This window comes from Leptonychotes weddellii, chromosome 9 (assembly GCF_054177405.1).
Source record: "Leptonychotes weddellii isolate Sample4059 chromosome 9, ASM5417740v2, whole genome shotgun sequence".
In the NCBI taxonomy this organism is placed as follows: Eukaryota; Metazoa; Chordata; class Mammalia; order Carnivora; family Phocidae; genus Leptonychotes; species Leptonychotes weddellii.
Genome location: NC_138377.1, coordinates 4,356,497 through 4,383,588, shown reverse-complemented (window position 1 = coordinate 4,383,588; position 27,092 = coordinate 4,356,497). Strand labels below are relative to the sequence as shown.

General features: G+C 52.0%; 1 protein-coding gene across 1 annotated transcript; it reads left to right on the top strand.

Annotated features, from left to right (window-relative positions):
• Positions 1-576: 576 nt before the first annotated feature.
• On the top strand, positions 577-26,958 carry CYP46A1 (cytochrome P450 family 46 subfamily A member 1). The gene is made up of 15 exons (XM_081829963.1): positions 577-806; positions 7,382-7,462; positions 7,978-8,059; positions 13,830-13,903; positions 14,368-14,454; positions 15,379-15,517; positions 16,246-16,356; positions 17,202-17,352; positions 17,563-17,625; positions 18,431-18,503; positions 21,217-21,301; positions 21,898-22,008; positions 25,129-25,217; positions 25,958-26,024; positions 26,202-26,958. The coding sequence occupies exons 1-15, from the start codon at positions 685-687 to the stop codon at positions 26,367-26,369; spliced, it is 1,503 nt and encodes a 500-aa protein (XP_081686089.1). The 5' UTR covers positions 577-684; the 3' UTR covers positions 26,370-26,958.
• The last annotated feature ends 134 nt before the right edge of the window (positions 26,959-27,092 follow it).

Sequence of the window (27,092 nt, the reverse complement as noted above, 5' to 3'; positions counted from 1 at the left end):
GGCGGGGACTGGCCAGGCAGGGGGAACCAGCTTTGGGGGCTGGGGGTTCCAGAGAGAGGCATGGGAACAGTCGGAGTAAGACGGGCTTTTGGAGGTTGGGATGGGGTTCCCAGGAAGATTTTAGAGAGAAGGGAAGGGGCCTAGGTCCGCGCGCGGAGAACGGCGTTATTTGAAGGCGCGCAAGAGAGCGGAACCAGCCAGCAGGACTTAACGCTGCGGCCGGGGCAGGAAGCGCGGAGGAATCGGGGTTGCCAAGGACAACGCGTTCTGGGCGGGGCTGCTGTTGAGCTACAGCTTGAGGGGCTGAGGGCGGGGCCTGGGGAGGCGGGGAGGGGGCGGAGCATGGGGGCGTTCTGAGTCAGAAGCGGCGTTGTGACTGGCGGAAATCCCATGCTCTGGGCGGGGCCTGAGCTTGAGCAGTGTGGAGGTCGGGGCGGGGCTTGGGGCGGGGCGGGGGCGGGCCCCGAGAGCAGGAACCGGAGGCGGAGACGTGGTTGGCGGGGACGGAGCGCCCGGGGAGGGGTCGAACCGGCGGGGGCGGAGCCGGGCGGGAGTGGGCGGTGCTGGGTCGCGCCGGGCCTGGGGCCGAGGCGGCGCGCGGCGCTGACAGCTGAGTCGGCTCGCGGCCTCCCGCCCCCTCGGTGCCCGGCCCCGACCCTGGCCTACCTAGCCTGCCCGGGAGCCATGAGCCCCGGGCTGCTGCTGCTGCTCGGCAGCGCCGTCCTGGTCGCCTTCGGCCTCTGCTGCACCTTCGTGCACCGCGCTCGCAGCCGCTACGAGCACATCCCCGGGCCGCCGCGGCCCAGGTGAGCGGGGGGTGGGGGCGGGGGCCTGGATGGGGCGCTCGAATGGGGGGCCGGGGGACCGCGTCCAAGCCGGCGTCGGGGCGGGGGGTCCAGCCTCGCCATTGCGCGTGGCCGCTTGGAGAGGGCGGCCGGGAGAGGGGCGCTAACTATTCTTAGTAACAAATTACTCACAGCCGCAGCAGCTGCTCGGCGCCCACCGCGCTCTGCTGGGCCCCACAAACGTGATGGCAGCGACAACCCTGTTAGGTAGGCGCTATTGTTACCCCATCGTTCAGACGAGGAGACTGAGGCGCGCAGAGGCAAAGTCACCTGCCCAAGGTCACACAGTTGGTAAGCCTAGATTTAAGCCCGGGTCAGCCTTGGCTCTAAAGTGGGCGCTCTTAACTTTGAGACTTGGAACGGGGTCACTCCACCTGGATTGCAACACACTCTACTTTGGTCACATTCCCCTTTGTATTTCTGTCCTGGTATATCCTTTTTGTCTTCTCCTTAGTACTTCCATTCCATCCTTGCCCCCCACCCCCACCCAACTTACCTCCCCACACACCAGAAGCTTACCTTTCTGAAGCTAAATCAAATGTGTCATTTCTCTGCTCTAAAAGCTTTCCATCACTTGAGAAGGAAATCTAATTCTAGATTGAGTCCACTCTGTGGCCAGCAAGGCCCATGCTGAGCTCTCAGAAACCACTTTGTACTGTTCTCATCCCCCCTCTTGCTTGCTCACTGCTGCGCCCCGTCTTTCTGCAACCCCCCTCCTGCAGCTCCAGGGTCTTGCTGTTCCCCATCTACCCTCTGTAAAGCCCACATAGCCCCCAACTCCTAAGGGGCCATCACCCCTGAAGTTACCTTCTGTTCACTTGTTGACTGTCTGTTCACCTGTTGACTGTGTCTGTCTCCCCCCTTTAGAATGTGAGCCCCGGGAGGGCAGGGATGCTGTGTGTTCGCTCGTGTATCCCCAGCACCTGGCACATTACAGATGCTCAATAAATATTTGTTGAATGAATGAATAAACAATGGTATTAGACACACTTTTTAAAATCTCAGGACATGAACATTCTGGAAGGTGCCCACCTCCAGCCCAAGCCAGATGACCTGGCATTGGAAGCCTGAATCCCTGTTTGGTGGATTTGGGAAAGATCTCTGTGGCTGTTGACGCAGGGAGGCGATTGTTCTCCCTGCTGGCTCCCTGTCTTCCCAGGTGCCCTAGCCCACCTTGGGGTCTTCCTTTTCCCATGCTTAGCAGCCCTGTCTTCCACACCACCTAGATGGTTCTTCCCCTCACCTTCCAGGCTTGGATTCAATGCTAACTCCTCAGGGAGGTCCCACCTGCTTCCATGCCCGAATATATCATGTTCATTTTGTAAACTCTATGTCATTGTAAGAGTTGGGTAATTATTTGTGCCACCTCTTGTTAAGTGTCTGTCTTTCCCATAGGCCTGTGTCTGTCTTGTTCACTGCTATGTCCCTGACATCTGGCACGTGCATAGTAGACACTCGATAAACAGTCATTCAAAGTGGATGGTGGAAATCACCTACCAGCTCTGTTAGGTACACTGTCACCCTTCCAACTTTTCAAATCAGCCATCAACAGCTTGGGGTTGAATGAGCTTTGTGCTCATTCTGCTGGGTCTCATCATGACTTGGTCTTCTTGTAAACCCACGTGCTTCAAGCACTGCAGACCTGGTCTAGTCTCTTTGTCTTGAGAAGGCAGACCTTAAATCAAGCCCCTTTCTGCCCCTCGCCCATCTCTTTTTTTTAAGTTGCATTTTAAAAATAAAATTATGCCATAAAATTTACCCTTTTTTAAAGTGTACAATCAGTGCTTTTTAGTATAGTGACAGAGTTGTTCAATCTTAACTGCTGGTTCCAGAACATTTCCATCACTCCAAATAGAAACCCAGTACCCATTAGTTGTCACTCCTCATCTCCCCCTACTCCTCACCCCCCCAGCCCTAGGCAACCACTAATCTGTTTTCTGTCTCTAGATTTGTCTGTTTTGCACATTACATATAAATGGAATCATACAATATGTGGCCTTTTGTGGCTGGCTTCTTTCACTGAGCATCATGTTTTCCAGGTTCATCATGTAGTAGTATGTGTCTGTATTTCTTTCCTTTTATGCCTGCATTCTCCCCCAAATCCTACACTGCAGAATCTACGTGTGACCTACAGGTGCGTGTGGGTGGGTGGAGGAGTGGGAGGAGGTTAATTATATAATACTTAATTATATAATTAAATATAATTATAGTTGGGCTCTTTATTCTAAGGAGGTGAACTGAACGATGCATATGCAGAAAGATTTGGGATTAACAGTTGTTTGGTGGTCACATATAAAACTGCACTAAATGAAAGTTCTGGAACCTCTTCTAGCACAGATCAGATGCTTTGGTATTCAAAGCCTGGATCCTCAAACCATGATTGGCAACACCATGGTTGGCAAAGAAGTGTACATACCGAATCTCTAGTAGTAACATTTGCCCCTTGGTGCTTCCAGGCTTTGCCAACTTTCAGGCAAGGATCCCTCTGCCTTACAAGGGGCAGCTGCTGTGCTCCCCCTGCCCCCACCCATCCTCCTCCTTATTCATGAGGAGTCACCAGGATGCCCTCTCCTCCGGGATGTCCTCCTGGAGTTCCCCACAAACAACATCCTACTGCAACCATCCATGTAGCAGCTGAAAACTCAGACCCCACGTTTGGATCCCACACAAACACTTGTGGTTTCTTCATTTTTCTCTCACTGCTCTCAGCTTCCTCATCAGCCCCCACTCTCCTGGTAGCGTGGGATGAATGTAAACTTGACAACAAAAAAGTCTCTCTCTTCCAGTTTTTATTTATTTTGGAATAAGTTTCTCAAGTGGGCTCCTGGGTGGCCCGGGCTCCCTCCTCTCATTCCTACTTGCCAGGTTGCCCGAGGTGGGGTCTGTTCAACAAATTGCCCATTGGCTCCTGGCGATGGTGGCGACCCCTTGCTGGGTCCGTTGGGTGGCGCATCCAAAGGACTTTGGGTACCCAGCTGAGCACTCACCACCCCATTCCACTGGCACGAGGCACAGTCATGACCCCTTACCCTCATTCCTGGCAGCGACCCACACCTCAGCCGTCGTGTGGGCTCCCTTCCTCCCTGTGGCTGCTCACAGTGGGCTCTCCAGATGACCTCACCTTCTTTACCATCCAAGACTTTCTCTGCCCTCAAGAAACCTTGGATTGCCACTGTGCCAACCACAGTGTTATAGGAAACGGCTCGTACTACGGACCGGGCAGGGGAGGGGGATTTTCACCCTCCTCTCTCTCCCTGGGCTGCTCCGCCATATCCAGTCTACCAATAGGGGCTTGCTTCTGTCAGCCCCCCAGCCCAGTCCCAGTAGTCTACGGTCTGGGAATTCTACCATCCCTTACCTGTTCACTTCCGACACCTGGTCTTCCCGCTCTGCCTTTGTCTCCCCAGCGCCCCCTGCAGGAACTGGAAGGAATGGGTTTTAGTTCCTTTTCCTGCCTGGCCGTGGGGACCGCGTGCCACTCTGTCCCCTGGGCTTTCTTGAAGTGTCACTCACGTTCTTCCCCAAATAGTAGCGGGCCCCAGTGTTTATGGTGGGGGCTCTCAGACAGACCTGGGAGGGTGAGGAGGGTCTAGACTGTGTTCTCACTCAGGTGATTCAAAACAGAACATTCTCCCAAAACGTGCGGCAATGGCGAGTCACCACGGATACTAGATTATTCTGGAAATACAGCCAGTCATGTGTGATGTCCACGGTCCATCTTTCTGCAGGTGGAGCAGTGTAAGTTCAAGGCCGCTCACCCCGAGTGGGCTTCGGCTGCCCGGCGGCCACACTGCACTTCCTCTTGCGTTTGCCCGCCCACTCCCCAAGTGTTCTTGCTTCTCTTCAGTCCCTGCCACCTCCCCCTCCATCCCCACTCTCAGCCTTTATTCTTGCCTCCTACTTCCCAGAGTAAATGGAACAGCCTGGGAGAACTTCCTTCCAGGGCTGTAGGGCCACAGCTGCCCCCTTCCCTGCACTGGGACCGCAGTGCTTGCGGCCAAGGAGAGCCGTCCCCTTAGTTCAGCAGCTCTGGCCCCAGCAGTGCGCCCCCCTCCTCTGCCATCAGTTTTCCTTGTCTCCTGCATCATTCCCATTTTTATATAACACATTGTAAAAAAAAACCAAAAACCAAAAAACACCCGTCTCTTCCCTTCCCATTCCCTCCAACTGCCGCCCCCTGGCTCTGTACCCCCTCAGCACCCCCCTGAGAAGCCTGCCTATCTTTGGGCCCCCATTCCTCCTTCCCCTCCTCTCTTGGGCCCACCACCCCATCGGGCTCTGTCACCCACCTCTCCACCCACCCTGCTTTGGCCAAGGTCCCAGTGACCTCCCTGCAGCCCCATGCACCAGAGCGCTTCAGTCCCGGTCTTGCCTGGCCCCAGGGCAGCCTGGAGGAGTGCCTGTCCCTCCCCTGTCCTGCTCTCGCTGCAGGCTTCCCACTCCACTCCCCGCTGCTCACCTCCGGCCTCCCCAGCCTCTCCTGCTCAGTCTCCCTGGCTGGTGATCCCTTTGCTGCCTGACCTCCTGGCTCAGTCCCTGGGTCTCTTCTCTGTCTACACTCACCCCTTGTGGTCTGTAAGTACTGCCTCTCTGCTGAGGACTGTCACATTCACATCTCTAGCCTGGCTTCAAGTGTGTACTCCCCTGCTTCCCTTAGTAGCTTTCCTCTGCAAGCCTGACAGGTTCAAAGCCAAATTCCTAAATCAATCCACTTGTCTCAGGTCAGTCCGCAGAGGCTGATCCTGAGACAAGAATGGAAATATAAGTGGTTTATGGGGGGTGATCCCTGGGGGGAGTTGGGGATTGGATAGAGAGAGGAGGTCAGAAAGCCAATAAAGCAAGTTACCTCTGGGAACAACTGAGGTGCAACCTCCCAGGGAGCTCTGAGAGCTGACCCCCACCCAGGTGGAGGGCGCAGGGTCATTGGTGGAGGCTGCTCTGGGGGTGTTGAGCTGGAACTTCTGGCCCACCCTTCCTGCAGGCAGAGCCAGGAACCCCAGGCAGAGCCTCCGTGCTGCCCCTCAAATACTGCCTGCGTGGACAAGGACAGAGGTGGGGTCTGCTGCCCCCCACCAGCTCCTTCTCAGTCCTCCTCACCTTAGTAAATGGCAGCCCCATTCATCCTTCCAACACGCAGCCCAGGAGACTTGAGTCAGCCTTGACACCACTCTCACACCGACACACACAGCAAGTCCGCTTGGCTCCTCCTACAATGTACACTAGAAACCGGGCTTCTTGACTGCACTGGTCTGAGCCTTAACCCCTTTCACAGCCCCTCGCTGGTGCCCCTGCCTCCATTCCTGCCCCCCACCCATCCCATTTACTCTCAGCACAGCAGCTGTGAGAGCAAGCCATTGAAAACCCATCAGACCCTGTCTCTGCTCTGCTCAAAACCCTCCAGTGTCCCCCATTTCAGGGTCAAAGCAAAAGTTTTGGCAATAGTCCACAAGGCTATTGGTGATCTACCCCCTACCTCGGGGAACCTATCCTGTACCACATCTCCCTCAAACACTCTACTCCGGCCTCAACACCTGTTCCCTGTTCCTTGAACTTACCAAGCACATTCCTACCTCGGGACCTTTGCACCTGCTATTCCCTTTGCCGGGAATGCTCTTCCCCCAGATACCTGGGCAGCCAAGTCCTTCACTTATGGCAGCTCACATGTTAACTTCTTAGAGGGACATTTCCTGACCTGCCTGTAGAAAATGGCAACCCCCCTCCTATCCCCACCTCTGATTACCTACCCCTCTGCTTTTTCTCCCATCGCTCTCCGACTTAATATTTACTTACCTATTTGTTTATTTGCTCTCTATCTCCCTCCTGGAGTTCTCTGACCCAGAAAACCCCACCTGCAGTTTTGTCACCCATTCTAGATGGTGTAGTCAGTGAGCTTGTCTGAAATAAGTCATGCAGGGGATAGGACATACCTTAAAACGTGCCACAACGTGACGCCAGACAGACTTGTTCACATTCTGATGATCACACCAGACTTACACACACTTAACTTACACAGACTTAGCATCACAAAACAATCCCCTCGTGAGAAGGACTTCGGGGTGACCTGGTCCCAGCCGTGCAGTGGTGGGCAGATGACCATCTCTCTGGCCTCTGCTGCCCCACCTATAAGACAGGTTAACAACATACCTACCTCCAGGCGGTGGGGGAGGTCAGATGGAATGAGGCGTAGAATGGTGCCCAGCATGTAGCCAGTGTTCAGTGGATGTTCCAAGGTAATTGCACACAATATTACTGTTCACCTTCCATGTGCCAGCCCCCAGCCTCTGCACCAGGGAAATGGTCTCATCCTTCTCCATCTCCCCTCTATGGAGACTTCTGGAGCTGGCCAGACCTGGCTTTGCGTCCTGCCCGCTTTCTTACCGCGGGGTGCCCCTGAGCCAGCGCCATACCTACTCGTGCCTCAGTCTTCCCATCTGCAAAGTGGGCCTAATAACGCCAACCTCACGGGGTCCTGTGGGGAAGGGGGCGCTCTTTAATGGTGACTTCTGGTGATCTTAAATGTTTCCCGTTTCTTCTAGTTTCCTTCTAGGACACCTCCCCTACTTTTGGAAAAAGGATGAGGTTTGTGGCCGCGTGCTCCAAGATGTGTTTTTGGATTGGTGGGTCCTAGTTGTCATTTGTTCCCCTTACTCCAGCTCAGGTCCCTCGTAGGGCACCCCCCCTCCACGTCCCAGGCCAGCACACACACACTACCCCCTCCCCGGCCAGGTCACTGCCACCCCCAAAGTTCCTCCTCTGAGTGGAGAGGCAGAAGAGACTGGCTCAGAGACAAGTTCTGCCTGTCTCCAGCTGTGTGACCTGAGACTAGCCATCAGAAACTCTGAGCCTCAGTTTCTTCATCTGTAAACTCAGTGTGGGGTGTGACTCGGTTAACAGTCAGTGTATGCGGTGTTTTACACTTGCCAAAGCATTTTCAAAGACACCATCTGGCTTGATTCCCAGAAAAGGAGGGTAGCAACCGTATTTCATGGATGTGGAAACTGAGACCCAGTGGGGGGTGTGACTCAGCACTGAGTCCTGGGGTGGGACACCCTGATCCTCCTGCTGGGTGGTGATGGTGATATTCACGTCTCCCGAAGCTGACAGCCTCCTTTTGGGTCATTTTGGTTTCCAGGGCTAAGAAGTATGGCCCCGTCGTGCGGGTCAACGTCTTCCACAAAACCTCTGTCATTGTCACGAGCCCTGAATCAGTCAAGGTAGGAAGCAGAGTGGATTCCAAGGGGAGGGACTTTCCCTTCTCTAGCTGGGGGCATGAAACTCAGCCGAAGGGACTGTAGGAGAAATGTCCCGGAGGCACCAGCATTTGGACTGGTTTCCCAAGGATCCAGAAACGAATGGCATCTTTCTCTCTGACCACCCACCATTTGGGAGTGTGGCCCAGGCGGCGCACACACATTTAGCTCACTCACCTCTCAGCCTTGGTTCCTTCATCTTCAAGGTGGGATCATAACCCCTCTGTCCCCGGGCCATCATGAGAACAAAGATCAATTGATTTATCTCACAAATATTTATATAAACAAATATTTATTTACAAACAAAGGGGCAAAAGATACTTAAACATGCACTTCTTTATGTACTTCACGATTATTAACCCATTTAATCCGCACAGGGGTAGAGACTCTCATCAGCCCCCATGTCAGAGATGAGGAAACAGACAGGGAGCTCCAATCAGTCCATACTAGGTACAGGATGGCACCTGCCATGTGGGTACTAAGAATGGCCATCCGATCATTTACCTTGGAGTTGGCTGAACAGGGCTCAAGTCTGGTGGCTCTACCATCACTCTGGGCCTCTGTTTCCTCATCTATAAAACAGGGATGATGCCTCTGTGACAGATGGTTGTCAGCATGAAGCTGAAATAACATGTGTGAACCTCCTAGCCTGGCACACAGCAATTGCTCAATGAATGATGGTGCTTCTGTTCTCACAGTGGGAACTCAGCAGATGTGCAGGGTGATTCTTGGCGTGAGAAGGAGAAAATGCAACTTAGGGTCCATATCAGGGGAAAAGGCTGAACAACCAGGTGTCTCTAAGAAGGTGCTAAAAATAATTTTTTAAATTTAATTTCAAATATAGACACAGTTTAAGATTTTTAAAGCATGCTACCAAAAACCATATATGAAGAACTTCATGACGCTCAATGAGAAAAGTTAAGCCATATATGTTAATACGATGAATTGCATTGGTTGATAATATTCAAGTGTTAAAACCAACCTTGCATTCCTGGTCATGATACAATTTGCTCATCTTCTGCTAAGAATTTTTGTTTCTATATTTATTATTTTCTTATAACGCCTTTGTCTGGTGTGGGGATCAGTTTAATAGACCTTGTAGGATGAGTCAGGAAAGGTCCCGTCTCCTCTGTTTTCTGAAAGAGTTTGTATGGGGTAGTGTTATTTCTTCCTTGACTGTTTGGTGGGACTCACCAGTGAAGCCATCTGAGCCTGGCATTTTTTTTTGAAGGAAGTGCTTTTTGTTTTGTTTTAATTACTCACTTTCTTTAATTGATTTATGACCATTCCAACTTTCTTTTTTTCTAGGGTTTGGTAATTCTTGTCTTTCAAGGCATTTGTCCATTTTGTCTAATTGTTCAAATTATTGGTATAGAGTTGTCCGTAATATTTATTGATTAACTTTTTCACGTCTACTGGCTCTGTGATGATATCCCTTCTTTCATTCCTGCAAACAGTAATTTAGGTTTTCTCTTATTTTCTTAGTCAGGCTAGCAAAATGTTCATCAATTTTATGTATCTTTTCAAAGAACCAGCTTTTGGTTTTATGAATTTCTCCATTGTTTGTCCATTTTCTATTTTCTTGATTTCTGCTCTTTGTTATTTCCTTCTCTACTCACTTTGGATTTAATTTGTTCTTGTGCAAATTTTTTAAGGTGGGAGTTTAGAGACTTGATTTTATACTTGCTTCTTTTCTAAAATAAGCACTTACAGCCGTATATCTCCATATATCTCATATATCTCCAGATATCTCCGTACATCTCCATATATCTCTTATATAGCACAGATGTAACATACATTTCAATATGTGCGTTTGGTTTTTATTTTCATTTGGTTCAAAACAGTTTCTAACTTCCCTTGTGATTTCCTCTTTGATTCATGGATTATTTACATGTATGTTATTCAATTTCTAAATATTATGGTATTTCCAAATATCTTTTATTATTGATTTCTAGTTTAATTCCGTGAGGATAGAGAAAATACTCTGCATGATTTCAATCCACCTAAACAAATTGAAGCTTGTTTTATGACCTACCATATGGTCTACCTTGGTGAATGTTTATGAGCACTTAAAAAGAATGTGTATTCGGTGATTGTTGAATGGAATGTTTTAGAAACGTCAGTTAGGAGTTGGTTGATAGTGTTAGCCGAATCTTCTAAGTCCTCATCTAATTTTCTGTATAGTTGTTCTAGCAATTACTTGGAGAGGAATGTCAAACTCTGACCACAGTCATGGGTTTTTCTTTCTTTTTTTTTTTTAGAGATTTTATTTATTTATTTATTTGACAGAGAGAGAGCAAGAGAGGGAACACAAGCAGGGGGAGTGGGAGAGGGAGAAACAGGGCTCCCGCTGAGCAGGGAGCCCGATGCGGGACTTGATCCCAGGACCCTGGGATCATGACCTGAGCTGAAGGCAGACGCTTAATGACTGAGCCACCCAGGCACCCCAATCATGGGTTTTCTATTTCTGCTTTTGTTTCTATCGATTTTGATTCGTATATTTTGAAGTTCTATTATTAGGCGTGCACACATTTAGGATTGATATGTCTTTGTGATGAATTGACCCCTTTATCTTTAGAAATGTCCCCCTTTATCCTTGGTAATATTCCATTTCTTGAAGGACATTTTGTCTAGTATTAATGTAGCGACTCCAGCTGTCTTCTGCTTAGTGTTGAATGGTATATCTTTTGCCATCCTTTTACTTTTAACCCATTTGGGTTTTTATATTTAAAGTGGGTTTTGTATAGATAACATATAGTTGGGTGTTGCTGTTTTACAGTCTGACAATCTCTGCCTTTTAATTGAAGGACTTAGGTTATTTATATTTAATGTAATTATTGATATGGTGAGGTTTAAATCTCTCTGTTCTTTGCTCTCTGTCCTATCTGTTTTTTGTCCCCCTCTCCTCCTTTCCTGCCTTCTTTTGGATGGAGTATGTTTTAGTATTTCATTTTATCTCCACCATTTGCTTCTTGGCTCTCTTTCTTTCTCTCTTAGTGGTTGTCCTAGGATTTATAGTATAATCTTTACCTTATATCAGTCTATCTTCAAATAATATACTACTTCATCTCTGTCTACTTTCAAGATTTTCTCTTTATCACTGGTGTCAGAAATTTGATTATGATCTGCCTTGGTGTACTTTTCTTTTTGTTAATGCTCTGTAGGAGTCTTTGAACTTCTTGGATACGTGGGTTCCTTGAGCATATTTGCAATATTTGTAATAAATGTGTTAAAGTTCCTGTCTGCAAATCCATCCTCTCTGTTATTTCTGGGCCTGGTTATAGGTAGCTTTTTCTGCTCTTTGGCATGTCTAGTGATTGCATGTTGGACCCTGGGCATTGTGAGTTGTGCGTTGTTGAATGCTCACTTTTGTTTCATTCCTTTAAAGGGTGCTGGAATTCATTCTGGAAGACGGTAAAGTTGCCTGTGGATCAGTTTGATCCTTTCCAGGTTTGCTCTAAGGCTTTTATAGGGTTGGTCTTGGGTCAACTTGTACTCTAGAGCTAGTTTAGCCCCAGTACTAAGGAGTGACTCTTCTGGGGACCACATAAAGCCCTTATGTTTGAGGTTTAACTCGGGCCAGTGGGAATTTGAACAGTTCTTGGCCTGTGTAAGCTCTGAGAATTGTTCAGCCTGTAGTTACTCAGTGATTCTCCTTTTCCTAGAAGTTTTTAACTCGGTCTTGTGTTCACTGTATGCATGCACAGGTTGGTATTCATCCAAAGATGCAGGGGATCCCTATGCAGATTTCTGCACAGGAGCTCTTTCAATGCATAGCTCCCTCCCCTCAGGTTCTCTGCCTTACAAATTCTAGCCTCCTCTGGCCTGTCTGGACTCTGATTTCTGTCTCATCAACTTGGAAAGCCTGCTGGGATATACTTGAGTTTTATCTTCTAGTGCCTTTATCCTGAAATTGTAAAAAGCTGGAGTAATCTTAGGTCGTAGGGCTCACATCTTTTTTTTTCTTTTCCTTCTCTTAGGATTCACAATCCAGCACTTCCTGTTGTCTAGTGTCTGAAAACAGACATTTCATGCATTTTGCCTTTTTTTTTTTTTTTATTACTTATGGCAAGAGGGCAAGTCCCCAGCAGTTATCCCTTAATGCGCAGAGGAGTGCTGTCAGTGTGGACAACCAGAGAAGGCAGCGAAGGTGCTGAGGGTGCCCCATGCACCCCTCGTGTCCCCAGAACCTAGGTCACTGGGCCTTCAAAGAATCCCCATTCCCAGGGACAGCAGGCATGGGGACCCCCAACTATGGGGACACCTGATTGGAGCCTAAGTTGAGGCTGTTGTGCCTCAGTGTGGGTACTCCTGGGTTTAGGTTGGGAGGGTTGGCACAGACCTTGGACTATTTAGGGATGTTTGAGAGGGACCTGGGAGGTGGGCCTTTATTGTCATAGGGACAGGTAGTGGGTAGTAACGGAAGTTGGTTTATACATGACAGTGGGTGGGGGTGGGTTCTTAGGATATGGCTCATGATCCGAAGTCAGCCATTTTGGGGGTTTCCTTTCAGCTGAAAAATCGATATTAGAGCCCCAGGCTCAGTTCCCAGATCCCAGCAGCCCCTGGATTAATGTACAGTAGAGATATCGTCTTGCTGCTTCCCAGTGCCCACAGGGTAAAGCTCACTGTACTATAAGGCAGACCTCTGGGATCCAGCCCCCTTGCTGCCCCTCCCCACTTCTCACTCTGCCTGAAGGCAGCATGTGGCCTGGGCTTCTCCTGCCTGGATCACAGCCCTCCCTTTCCTCTGTCCCACGGCAAATTGCCTGGATTCAAATCCTATGTCCATCATTCACTGTGTGTGTGACCTTGGGCATTTTAAATCTCAGTTTCTTCATCATATGTAAGATGAGTATAAAAATAGCACCCCCAGCTTAGGGCTGACTGGGCTCTAAGTGAGCTATAGGATGCGGATGTGCACCTGACGTTCACGGAGCACCTGCTGTGTCTCAGTGTTCTCAGACTCTTCACGTAGAACAAATTTACTCTTCACGGCAACCTTCCCAGGCAGGCACTGTTCTTATCCCCATCATGTGAGATGAGGAAGCTGAAGGCAGAGGAGATGAGTAACTTGCCTGTGGTCATAAAGTTAGCAAGTGGTGGAGTGAAGATGCTGAGCCTGGATCAAGCCCGCTGACTCCACAGCCTGAGCTGTTAACCCCTTGGCTATACTGGCTCAAGAGCTGTCAGCTAATGTTATTATTGCTACCATCCAGTTTGTGCTGAGGCAAGTTGATCCTTCCTCCAGGAAGCCTTCCTTGACTTCCATGCCTGGGTTGGCACTAACAATACTGAATCTGTGCCGAGTGTCTCTCCTGTGTCCCAGAAGCCCTCCCTCTGGGCTTCTCCTCTTCCCCACTCTGGTTTCAGAGCAGCACCTGCCTTTCCTCGTTCTTGCTGCTTTGGAAGGTGGTGGGTGTGCTGTGAGGTCCGTGCGTGGGCATTGAAGTGAGGGATCCCCCACCGCACCACTCCAGCTGTGTGGCCACAGGATATCACTGTGCCCCTCTGTGCCCTGCTTTCCTCATCCCCAAACAAGATGCTGTTGCTTGAAGACAGGGTTTCTGGAGGGTTAGGTGAGATTGTGCTGGGTGAAGTACTCATGCCACAGTGGGGACTCAGTTAATGGTGACTGTCGGGGCATTGTTTCACAAGAGTCCAGAAAACTGCTGAGTCCCTTGCAGCCTCTCACGGGTGCACGAGCTCATGTTGGCTTTTTGGGGATGTTTAGAAGTTCCTGATGTCCACCAAGTACAACAAGGACTCCAAGATGTACCACGCAATCCAGACTGTGTTTGGTGAGAGGTAAGGCATGAGGAGGGGCTGGGGTAGAGGCCGGGAAAGCCTCTGGCAGCAGGCAGAGGGCTGCGGGGCCCGGGGCACTGGGCATAGCACGGAGTCCCGGGCCCAGGCTATCAGGCACGTGACAGGTGCCCCATAAATGGTGGCCACTGCTATTGTCATTGTCACCGTCCTTCTCCTCTTTCCCCTCTGGATGGCAGGGGGAGGGGGAGGGGTTGCAAGGGTGGGGGACATGATCACCCCATTTCTTATTTATTTTTTATCATGGTAAAATTCACAAAAGTCCTCATTTTAACCATGTTGGAGTTACAGCTCAGTGACATTTTGTCCACTCACAATATGGTATAACCATCACCACTGTGTAGCTCCAGAACATTTCCACCATCCCAAGAGGTGACCCTGTCCCCATCAAGCCATCAGTCCCCCTTCCCTCCCTGTTGCTCACATCAGACATTTGTCTCCCGCAGACTGTTTGGCCAAGGCTTGGTGTCCGAATGTGACTATGAGCGCTGGCATAAACAGCGCAGGGTCATGGACCTGGCCTTCAGCCGCAGGTGAGTGTGTCCAAGATGGCGGGCCTTGGGAAGGGGGCTGAGTTTCACGGGAGGGGGCCTCACCCCAGCTGAAGGGTGGGAGGCGAGGGCATTAGCAGTCAGAGACAGCAAGGCAGGCTGCCAGGGACACGGGGGCTGAACATCAAGGGCTGAGTGACAGTGATGAATGGGGGTGGGGGTCTCCCCTCATCACTCCTCCTCTGGGCTTTTCGTTTTCCTTATTACAGTTTTCGCTTTTGGTTACATTTTATGTTTTAAATAACTTTTATTGAGGTGTGGTTTCCATACCATACAATTCATCACTTACAATTGAATGGGTTTTAGTATATTCACAAGATTGTACAACTATCACCACAATCCATTTTAGAATACTTTCATCACCCCAAAAAGCAGGCGCTCCCTGTTTCCCCTCAGTGGCCTCAGCACCTGGCAACCACTAATCTATTGTCTGTCTCTATGGATTTTCGTATTCCAGACATTTCTTATAAATGGAATCATACAACATTTCTTTTTTTTTTTAAGATTTTATTTATTTATTTGAGAGAGAGAGAATGAGAAAGAGAGAGCACATGAGAGGGGGGAGGGTCAGAGGGAGAAGCAGACCCCCCGCCGAGCAGGGAGCCCGATGCGGGACTCGATCCCGGGACTCCAGGATCACGACCTGAGCTGAAGGCAGTCGCTTAACCGACTGAGCCACCCAGGCGCCCCCATACAACATTTCTTTTTGTGCCTGGCTTCTTTCACTTAGCATAAGGTTTTTGAGGTTCATCCATGCCAAAGCATGTTTCAGAATTTCCTTTTTTAATTATCAAATGAAATTCCATTGTATTAGACACACCACATTTTGCTTATCCATTCATCGGTTGATAGACATTTGAATTTTTTCCAATTTCTTGGCTCTTCCAACGGATGCTGTTTCCCCAGCTCCTTGGTCAGCTTGATGGAAACGTTCAACGAGAAAGCCGAGCAGCTGGTGGAGATTCTGGAGGCCAAGGCAGATGGGCAGACCCCGGTGTCCATGCAGGACATGCTGACCTGCACCACCATGGACATCCTGGCCAAGGTGATGGGAGGCTGGTGGGCCATGGGAGCGGGGTCTGACATGGGTCAGAGGGCTGCTCTTCTCTCCCTCTTCCCTTTCCTTGCGTTCCTCCACCCTCCTCCTCGTCCTCCACACATCAACCCCTTCTCTGCATGGGGAACTTCATATCTCCTTGAATATTCAACAGAAACTTGTACGAGATGACAGCTACTAACTCATTCTCTGGGAATGGACCGTGAGAGGTGTGGGGACTGGCCTGTGTCTGGTCAGTGGCAGAAGCTGGACTGGATCTCAGGTCTCCTTGCCTCCCAGCCCAAAACCCACCTGCCCTGGGTCTGGCTTGGCTCTGCACCCTGGCAGGCTGAGCAGTGGCTCAATGTCCCCCACACCTGGCTAAGGTCAGTTCAGGCGGCTGGAGTGCAGACACAGTGAAGGGTCATTGTCACCCAGTAATTCAGTGGGAGGCTGGGTATAGAAGGGACACCAAGGAAGGCTGCATTTCTGGGGAAATGCATCTTGTCAAGGAAGGAAGCCAAGGTTTGTGGAGTCGCTACTACGTGCTATGTAGTCCTCACCATGTCCCACGAGGTTGGAATCATCGTGGGTCATTGTAAGGAGTTCCATGACGCAATGCATGTAAGCCCTTAGCCCAGGGCCTGGGTCTCTAGCTGAGCAGCGCCAGGTTCTGCCCTGGGTCTTCAAGTCTTCCCATTGCCCCAGGGAAGACCTCGCTCTTCTCTCTCCCCCAGGCAGCTTTTGGGATGGAGACAGGCATGCTGCTGGGTGCCCAGAAGCCTCTGTCCCGGAAGGTGAAACTCATCCTGGAGGGGATTACTGCATCGCGCAACACTCTGGCGACGGTACTGCCCCCACACCCCTCCGGTGACCAGAGCTGGCGTTGTCCAAATTTGCTGGAGCACCTCCTCCAGTGACCTTTTTTCAGAATGGGTTCTGAGCTCTGGTTATGACTGAAGTGACTTCTGAATCAGTTAGGATTTGCATACATCACCTAACGTAGAGAATCAAAATCAAAGTGGTTTAAGTAAATTAGGAGTTAATCTTCCTCTCATGTAAAATCATCCTGAAGCTGGCAATCTAGGAGGGCTGTGCTAGGGCCACAATGTCAGATGTTCCTGGAATTTTTTTGTCTTTCTGTTCTGCTGTCTCCAGCATATCACCTCATTGTTATAAGATCGCTGCTGCAGCTCCAGCTATCACCTCCTTGTTCCAGGCATGAAGGAGGAAGAAGGGAGAGAGGTGGTACTTGAGTTGATCCTCAGATGCCCAGGGCCTCTTCCTGTTCCCTGGGACTTCAGCCTCTGAGCTTGGGATCCCCTGATGCCACCCCATCTTTTCTGCACTTGATTCTACCTCCCTCCCCTCTGGCTGTGGTTTCCTCCTTCCTTGCAGTCCTAGCCACCTCCATCCTTCAGGGACCCCTTCTAATTTTCTAGGCACCTTTCCCATCACATCTAGGGATTTGGTACAGGAAAGGGAAGCCAATGCTTGGGCTCAGCCTGCCATGTTGGTCAAATCTCCTTGGCTGCTTTATCTTTTCTAGATATTTCTAGAATTTTCTCGCAGTCTTCCCACCTCCCAGCTTGCCTGTGCTGCTGTGGGTTTCTAAAGTCATTTCGGAGCTGGGGGAGAGGGAGAGGTTGACCTGCGTGCTTGGTTGGTGTCCTGAGCGGGAGTTCTTATTCAGTTTATGCCAGGGAAGTGGAAGCAGGTCCGAGAGATCCGGGAGAGCATCCGCTTTCTGCGCCAGGTTGGCAAGGACTGGGTCCAGCGCCGCCGGGAGGCCCTGAAGAGGGGGGAGGACGTCCCTGCCGACATCCTCACACAGATCCTCAAAGGTTCGAGGGCTCCCACGTGGGCCTTGGGAGGGCTGGGCGGCAGGGGTGCCCCCTGTCATGGTGGCTGACCACACTTGACTCCGGGTGTCTCTATCTGGCTTCCGGGGAGAAGGTCGTTTGCTTCATCGCTGGGCCGCGGGGCAAGGGAACAAGGGGTACGAGTGTAGCAGGCGTCTGCTGCTGGGCCCTGAGACCCTCCTTGTCTTTCAGCTGAAGAGGGGGCCCAGGACGATGAGATCCTGCTGGACAACTTCGTCACCTTCTTCATTGCTGGTTTGTAGCTCCAGGGGTGGCCAAGGGCTCAAGGCTTTGCAGAAATGGTGGGAACCAGGCATCCCCTCAGACCTGACTCTGGGCGATTTTTCGGGTTGTCTGCGCGGAGTTCTGCTGCAGAAGTGAGGGGCTGGGATAGGGGAGCAGAAGGCCTCCCTCTGCTCGGGGAGGTCCAGGAGGTCTTCTCGGTGGCCGCTGACCTGGTGATGGAGCTGGCCACTGTGAGGGGGCGTGAAGCTGCCTTTTTGGGCTCAGGAGAGCTTGGCCATGTGAACTCAAGGCCCCACCCCCTCAGCATTTATGAGGAGACCTTCATTAGACCAGCACAAAAAGACGTGCCAGGCAACTTCATTCCTTTGCTCATCAAATTTTTTTGTTTAAGATTTTACTTCTTTATTTGAGAGAGAGCACAAGCAGGGGGGAGCAGCAGAGGGAGAGGAAGAAGCAGACTCCCCACTGAGCAGGGAGCCCAGCTCGGGGCTTGATCCCAGGACCCTAGGATCATGACCCAAGCTGAAGGCAGACGCTTAACCAACTAAGCCACCCAGACACCCCAGAAGGAGCTTTTAGGGTGTAAAAACCAGATGCATGGGGACAAATGCCATTTATTGGACTACATTGACTGGCACAGGGGATCTGTGGGTGGGCAGCCTATCTCCTTCCTATCTGGACACCCAGCTCAGTTGCAGGGGGCAGAAGTGAGGACCTGAACTGCCACCATGGGCTCAGGGTCTCGGAGGCAGCTGGGGCAGACCAGCAGCAGCCTGGTAGCCCCATGTAGAACTGCTGCTCTCCTTTCCTGCAGGCCATGAGACCTCTGCCAATCATTTGGCATTCACGGTGATGGAGCTGTCCCGCCAGCCTGAGATCTTGGCAAGGTACAGAATGGGGAGACTTGGTGGGGGGGTAGTGGCTCCCCTTGAAACTGGTGAAGGGATTGTCTGATGTCTTGCACCTCCCACGACTGAGCCTCCTCCAGTGTGTCCTGCTTCTCTTCACCCCAGGGCCTTTGCACATGCCAGTCCCTCTTCTGGAAGCTCCTCTCCCTGCTTTTCTCTTGGAGAACTCCTTGTCCAACCCTGCAGAAGCCTTCTCGCACTCCTAAAGTAGCTATTCTGTGTTTTCCCCTCCTAGGCTCTTCCCAGCTCATGAATGCCTTTTTCTCCAGGGCTGGTTTGCTTTGAGTCTGTTTCAGTCATGAAACTAGAAGCTCCAAAAAAGCAGGGACCATGGCTCTTTCCCTCCCCATGCTGTGCTCAGTGCCTGGCCAGGGGCTGGCACTGAGAACTGAACAGAACTCCAGCTCAGCATTGAGGAAGGGCTTATCCTCAGCCGGCGAGACAAAGGAGGGTACCCAGGAGATGGCGTTTGAGCTGGGCCATTGGTTTCCTTAAATAGAAACAGGTTCCCTCGATGACCATTGCACAGACTGACTGCGCCAATGTGAAAGCACTCTGAAAACCCCGACAGGCGTGGGGGCGGGAGCCCCAGAGGCGGGGAAAGCCTTGATTACAGTTGTTAATCAGCAGCGTCCATGGGCAGACGTGAATGATTGCTTGCGAGTATAAGATGGTTGGTTGGGGTTTTAAGTACATCTATAATACTAATATGCTCTTTATAAAAATTTGGAAAAGGCAGAAAAGTTATAATAATAACAGTAATTAATAATAATAATAATTCCACCCACGGTGCCCCACCCCTCGAGGCAGTTCACGATTAACTACTGAATTTCACCGTGTGTTTTATCACATTGCCCCACATTATTTATTGTAAACTCTTCTTCCAAATCCACTTTTTAATATTGTGGATATATACACACACACATACATGCATAAAATTTGCCTTTTTTTTTTTTTAAGATTTTATTTATTTGACAGAGAGAGACACAGCAAGAGAGGGAACACAAGCAGGGGGAGTGGCAGAGGGAGAAGCAGGCTTCCCGCCGGGTAGGGAGCCCGATGCAGGGCTTGATCCCAGGACCCTGGGATCGTGACCTGAGCCAAAGGCAGACGCTTAACGACTGAGCCACCCAGGCGCCCCTCTCAAATATTTATTTTAAAAAAAATTTATTTTTACTTTTATTTTTTTTAAGATTTTATTTATTTGTCAGGGAGAGAGAGAGCACAAGCAGGGGGAGTGGGAGAGGGAGAAGCAGGCTTCCGGCCGAGCAGGGAGCCCAATGCGGGGCTCGATCCCAGGACCCTGGGATCATGACCTGAGCCGAAGGCAGACGCTTAACGACTGAGCCACCCAGGTGCCCCCAAAATTTGCCATTTTAACCATTTTTAAGGGCATAGTTCAGTGGCATTAAGCACAATCCCATGGCTGTGCAACCACCACCATTTCCAGAACTTTCTCATCATTGCAACGGACATTGTCCCCAGTAAACACTAGCTTCCCAACCGCCTCAGCCCCTGGGCCCCCCTCAGAGCCCCCATTCTACTCTCTGTCTTTATGAATTTAACTCCTCTAGGGACCTCATATGGGAATCACACAGTGATTGACCTTTTTGTCTGGCTTATCTCACTTAGTATAATGTCTTTAAGTTCCATCCATGTTTTAGCAGGTGTCAAGACTTCCCTCCTTTTTAAGACTGAATAATATTCCATCGTATGGTTAGGCCACATATTTTTTTAAGATTTTATTTATTTATTTGAGAGTGAGAGTGAATGAGAGAGAGAGAAGGAGCAGGGGGAGAGGCAGAGAGAGAGGGAGAAGCAGACTGCTCACCGAGCAGGGAGCCTGACATGGGGCTCGATCCCAGGACCCCAGGATCAAGACCTGAGCCGAAGGCAGATGCTTAGACCACTGAGCCACCCAAGCGCCCCATGGAGAGACCACATTTTGTTAATCTATTCATGTGGTGATGGACACCGGGGTTGCTTCTGGCCTTCGGCTACTGTGAATAATGCTGCTATGAACTTGGGTGTACAGGTATCTACGGGACCCTACTTTCAATGTGGGGGCGCACACACCCAGAGTGGAATTGCTGGAGCATATGGTAATTCTACATTTCACGTTTTGAGGCACCGCCATCCCATTTTCCATACACACCCGCACCAGGTTCCATTCCCTCGGACAATGCACAAGGGTTCCGCTTGCTCCACAGCCTTGCTAACGCTTGGTGTGACGTTCCTCGTGTGTGTGACGTGGTCCAAATCCACTTTCGGTGCTGCATATTCTTCTAACGGTGCCCGTCTTAAGGCTTACTCAGCCGGCATCCGTGCGCTGCTCGTTGTTTCCCGCTGTGGGCTGCTGTGAGCCAGGCTGAGCCAGGCTGAGCCAGGCTGCTCGGCGCAGAGAGCTTGTTCGGTGGTGCATTTATTTTCTGCAGCCGGTTCCAAGCAGCAAGCACGGAGGGGGGATATTGTAAGGCCCCGGAACATAATTGGCAACCGCTCGGGCATCTCGGTTGCGACGTGGGTTCCTGGATGTCTTCAACAATGGGGCGGGCCATGCGTGCGTGCGTGCGTGCGACCGATGGGGTGCCCCAGGCGGCTCTCCACGCTCCCCTCCATCCCTCCTCCCTAAAACTAGTAGGCGGCGACCTGTCCTCCTCGGGGACGAGCTTGTCTTTGTCTGCCCCGACAGGCTGCAGGCGGAGGTGGACGAGGTCATCGGTTCTAAGAGGCACCTGGACTGTGACGACCTGGGGAGACTGCAGTACCTGTCCCAGGTGTGGGGGCAGGAGAGAAGCTTCTGGGCGCTTGTGGGTGGTTCGTCAAGCCAGGCCTGCCGCCCCCCTGAACTCTTTCGTACGGGTGTTCTCTAACTTCACTGCACGTGAGAATGTCCCAGGATATTAAAAAAAAAAAAAAAAAAAAAAAACAACTCCCCGGACCAGCAGCCCTTGATCCTCGATCGAATGGCCAATGGCGCTGTTTGCATTTCCGGGGGAGGCCGGGCACTTCCAGGAGCCTCAAGCTGGCCACCAGGGGCCAGACTCAGCGGCCCCCTCTGGTCCCGACAAAGCACAGCAGGAGGCCTGGCTTGAGCTGGGGGAGGGCTCCTCTGAGAAGGTGGTGCCCTGGTTCAGAGGGAGGCCTGGGTCCTGGTCCGGGCTCCATCATGGTGGTTCTGCACAACCCCCTTATTTTGGGCCTCAGTTTCTCCTGTGACAGGAGGGGTTGGACAAGAAGATGAGGCTAACTTGGCGGGGGTCTGGGACCTGGTCCTGGAAGTGGGAGCAAAGTGGGGTCTGGGGCACGCCACTGGCACGTTCTGGGGGGATCTCCTGACTTCTCTCTTTGTCTCCCCGTGTGGCTTCTGTAGGTTCTCAAAGAGTCGCTGAGGCTGTACCCGCCGGCATGGGGCACCTTTCGCCTGCTGGAGGAGGAGACCTTGATTGACGGGGTCAGAGTGCCCGGAAACACCCCGCTCCTGGTGTGTGGGGGCCCTCCCTGCCTGCCCCCAGGGTGACCAAGCTCTGAGGTCGGGACGTCCGTGGTCCTGTTGTCACCACTGGGGTTTCTCATTCAAGTTGCACTATGACACTGTGAGGTCTTTCTTCCCTTTCACACTGGTGTAAGGTTACAGTGGATGATTCTGGAAAGGAGGCACCCTGTTTACACCTGAGGACACTGAGGCTCAGAGAGGTTAGGTCACTTTCCTGAGGTCACATACCTGGCCGGGGGCAGATACAAGATGTGCCCAGTTTCACAGCTGACCCCAGGCTGTCCAATTCCTTCTGTCTCCCCTCCACAGCCCCTTCTTCCACGGAGGGTGACTTTCCCTCCCTCCTCTCCTTTACTTGTTTCTTTCTTTCTCTCTCTCTCTCTCTTTTTTTTAGAGAGAGAGCACGAGAGTGTGAGCAGAGGGGTGGGGAGGGGCAGAGGCAGAGGGAGAGAAGAATCTTAAGCGGGCTCCATGCTGAGCACAGAGCCCAAGCGGGGCTCGATCTCACGACCCTGAGATCATGACCTGAGCCAAAATCAAGATTCGGACTCTCAACCGACTGAACCACCCGGGTGCCCCTACTTGTTTCTTTGTTTACACATACATTCATTTATTCCCCCATCGGGCATCCCTTCATGCACAGTGACTCCTGGAAACCCACCCCCAAACTAGAAATGTGTCACTGTCCAGCTTCCCTCCAGAAGCAATCACTGTCCTGAATTCTGTGCTTGCCATTGCCTCGCCTTTTTGTGTATGCGTGTGTGTGTGTGCACGCGCGTGTGTGTGTGTGTATGCCCACGAGGTGATATGTCCCAGGATTGCTTTGTGACTGGAGGCCCTCGGTTCACTGCTGTATCATATTCTGCTATGTGGAGACCACCGCCCCGTTCTCAATTCTGGGTCAGTGGGCATCCGAGAGTTGCCCCGTTTCCTGCTGCTGCCACTGTTCCTGCCCGCATGACCGGTGGACGGTGCAGACGGGGGTGGGAGGGCTGGGGTGTGGGATAGCTGAATGATCATCTTGGTAAACTAGCACCAAAATGTTTTCCAGAGCACCTGTGCCAACCTGGACTCCCACCAACGGGGTTCCTTATCCTCCCCAACACCTAGTATGGCCCAGCTTCTTATTTTTTGCAACCGAACAAGTGCAAGGAAGGTACTTCCCTGTGGTCTTGATTTGCACTTTCCTGGTTACTTCCTAGCGAGGCTCGCAGCCCTGTGCTACTTTTCTCCTTCTGGGCTGTCTCATCGCTCTGCAGCACTTCTTTAAAAAATCGTATGTTAATCCTTTGTCAGGTATGTGGGTTGCAAATGTCGTCTTTAGGTTTGTGGATTCTCTTTGTTAAAGCGTTTTCAATGATCTGAAGTTCTTAAGTTTGTAGTGTCCCTTCTCTTGTCTTAGGGAACCCCCCCGCCCCCATCCTGAGGTCAGCATTGTCGCTTACGTTGTCTTCTAACAATTTCACACTTTTCTTTCGCAAGTTAAGTTTGTATCCACCTGGAGTTGACTTTGCGTATGGTGTAAGGTAGGGATGTGGTTTTGTTTCCTGGGGCTGTCAGAACAAAGCACCACAGATGCGGCGCTTAGCAGTGGAAATGTCCTTTCTTACAGTTCTAGAGGCTGGGGATCCAAGATCGAGGTGCTGGCAGGGTTGGGGTCTCCTGAGGCCTCTCTCCTTGGTTTGCAGATGCCACCTTCCCGCCGTGCCCTCCCAAGACCTCTTCTGTGTGTGTCTGTCCTAATCTCCTCTTCTTCTAAGGACACGAGCCAGACTGGAGTAGGGTCCACCCTAATGACCTCATTATAACTTGATTAGACTATCTTGGAATACAGTCACATTCCGAGGTTAGGACTTTAACATCAGAATTTTAGGGGGACACAGTTCAGCCCATGGCATGACCCGTTTTTACTTACACAGGAAAGCGACATGCTTCTGGTTCTATCTATTGGGCAGCCCCCTCCCCCATCCTGCCCCACCTGGGCTTCCCAGGACTCTGCTACACCCTCTCCAGCTTATGTCAGAGTGTGTTCTTTATTCTGTTTATCTGCTCCCTTTTTTTCTTATTAACACCCCTGCGCCAGTACCACCTGTCTGAGTGACCGAGGTGGCGGTTTAGAATGCCCTTACGTCTGGCTGGGCAAGTGTACAGCTGTGTGGGCCGTGAGTGGGCAGACCCCGGTTCCAGTGCCAGCCCCGCTCTGGCAGGCTGGGTCATCTCTGGGCCTCAGTGCCCTCCTTGTAAGATGGGGATGATGATGCCTGATCCCTGAGTCACAGTTTACTGAGAAGAGTCAAAGAATAATGTAGTCACGTGTCTGGCAAAGTTCCCTAGCACACAGTAGGTGCCCTTCGCTGGTCTCAGACACCTCTCCACCTTATGCTCCCACCCACTTTTCAGAGCCTCGTTCCAGGCCCTCCCTTCACCCTGTATGCCCTGGACTCTCAGCACAAAGAACCAGGGGCAGAGGGGGCTCAGGGAGCTCTTTTGTGCAAGAGTAATGAGGCAGAGGTTGGGACCCAGGGCCCAAGTTATGGGGGGCATGTATGGCCCATGGAGGCCAGGGGCATGGAACATTAACCCCAGTAGGGAGGTGACGTGGCATGCATTGAAAGGCTAGTGGGCCCCTGGGCTCCTCTGCCTCACCCCTCTTCAGCGCCCCCCGACACCCCAGATGCAAGCCTTGTGCCAAATAACAGCTCTCAGAGATCTTGAGAAAGATGCTCTCGAAGCAGACCTGAGTTTGAATCTCAGTTTGGCCACTTACTTGCCGGCTGACTTTAGGCAAGTCATGAACCTCTCTCTGAGCCTCAGTTTTCTCATCTGTAAAATAGGGATAGTTGTAGTCCCCCCACTGCACGGGGCCAAGCATGGGATGATGCAGCAGCCAGATGCCCTTGTTGGCACACTGGGCTGTCCCCCTCCTTCCTCTTAGGCACTTTCCAGGAGCCAGTGGAGTCCCACACTGGCCCAGATGGGGGGGTGGAGTAGAGTGGGGAGTGGGCCTCCTCTGCTCCTGGTCACTCCATTGGGTGGCTGCAGCGGGTCGGGGAGGTGTGAGGGTGCTCATCTTTGGAACCGGAGACAAGTGGATCCTCTGCCCCGCAGTTCAGCACCTACGTCATGGGGCGTATGGACACGTACTTTGAGGACCCACTGACTTTCAACCCCGATCGCTTCAGCCCCAAAGCACCCAAGTAAGTCTCTCTTCAAGCTGTGCATGTGGGAGAAGGATGTCCAGTGATCTCTGCTCTGAACTGCCTATGACCCCTGAGCCCACATAGCCTTCCAGATCACTGTGAGGGAGTTGTGATCCGCACTCTGCCCCCTTTAATGGAGACAAAATCACAGCTCAGAGAGGTTAGGTAACTTGTCCAAGGGCATGAAGCCAGGAGCCACAGAGCTGGGGCTTGAAGCCAGCTCAGACTGGTTTCTGCACCCATGCTCAGAACCCATCCCTTGTACCGGGAAGCCCTGTGACTCGGGCCAGGGACCGCACCTCCCCCTGCTTTGATGGTCCTCTCTGAGAAATGGGAATCCTGATGGCTCCGTCTGCAGCTCGCTATGGGGGTGAATGCCTGAAAGTACAGTGAGGGGGGGTTGCTGGTGGCTGGCTCCAGGGACAGGCCACCTGCATCCAGACTCTGCCCAGAACTGGACATGTGACCAGCTGAACATAGAAGTGCCATAGGATCGTGAGCTCCTTAGTTCCTCCTTCTGTGAACTGGGGATAATAACAGCTCCTTCTGGAAGGCTCCAGAGGAGGATAACATGAGAAAATGCTGATGCAGAGCCTGACGGAGCCAGCTGTTGATGTTTTCAGTGTATGCAAAACCCAGCCCTGGTGCACAGCCGTGCATCAGCGAGGGATGGGTTTGTCACCGCTGGGGTGGATCTGTGACAGGACTGCCACCTCCTGACTCCTCTCTCCCTGCAGGCCGAGGTTCACCTACTTCCCCTTCTCTCTGGGACCGCGCTCCTGCATCGGGCAGCAGTTTGCTCAGGTAGGAGGCCACGGCTGGGGCTTCTGCCCGGAGCTGACTTCAGGGGTGGTGTCTCGTCCTGGGCCAGGAGGCATTTCAGAGCCCTGCTCTGGGACCCCTGGCTGGGGGCTGGGGGCTGGGCCAGGCAGCTGCACATTCACGCCCGTGCCTCCTGCCCTTCCTCACTTCCGCACACAGATGGAGGTGAAGGTGGTCATGGCCAAGCTGCTGCAGAGGCTCGAGTTCCGGCTGGTGCCCGGGCAGCGTTACGGGCTGCAGGAGCAGGCCACGCTCAAGCCGCTGGACCCTGTGCTTTGTACTCTGCTGCCCCGGGGCTGGCAGCCCGCACCCCCGCCGCCCTGCTGAGCGGGCCTGGGCTGGATGGGACTCCTCGGGCAAAGGCATCACACCCACGCTCCTCTGCAAGCCCACTGCCACCCACCCTGCTCCCCTGCCCCCTTCCTCAGGGGCACCCTCCACGCTGGCTCCCAGTGGGCCCCCTGCCAACCACCACCTGCTTCACACCTCCCCCCTCCCCCCCAGAGCTCCCTGTCCACTGCTAATTCCACGCCCTTCCTGGACTGGCCCCTGCCTAACTCCCAGCTGCCGCCCAGACGTGCCGTCTCTTACCCCGGACCTCTTCGCATAGGCCACTCCCTCTGCCACACACCCTAACTCTTGCTCACTTCCTAAAACCCTCTTCAGGTGTCACCTCCTCCAGGAAGCCCTCCCTGCCGCCCCCGGCCGGGCCAGGGGCCCCTCCTCTGTGCTCCCTTGGTCACCTGTGCTACCTCTAACACCACACTGACCACACTGAATTGTGAGTGTCCTTTGACGTGACCAACTGCCCTGCCAGGCTGTGAGCGCCTCATGGGCGAGGTCTGTGTATGATTCGTCTCTGAGCCCCCCTGGGCCTGGCACAGAGTCGATGCTCAATAAATATGTGTTGACTGCATGAATGAATGGCCAGACCAGGCCAGAGTACTCTGGCCTCAGTTGCTCATCTGGTAAACGAGAGCGATGTTGAGGCCAGTCTAAGGGCTCCTGCAGCTCTGGAAGCTGCCCCTGCTGATGCCCAGACATCTTGGG

Bases quoted from the DNA above. Each gene is read 5' to 3' on its own strand.
- CYP46A1 (XM_081829963.1), top strand. From the start codon at position 685: ATGAGCCCCGGGCTGCTGCTGCTGCTCGGCAGCGCCGTCCTGGTCGCC. The intron at 16,357-17,201 runs GTACTGCCCCCA...GTTCTTATTCAG, and splicing joins CGCGCAACACTCTGGCGACG to TTTATGCCAGGGAAGTGGAA. The intron at 17,353-17,562 runs GTTCGAGGGCTC...CTTGTCTTTCAG, and splicing joins CCTCACACAGATCCTCAAAG to CTGAAGAGGGGGCCCAGGAC.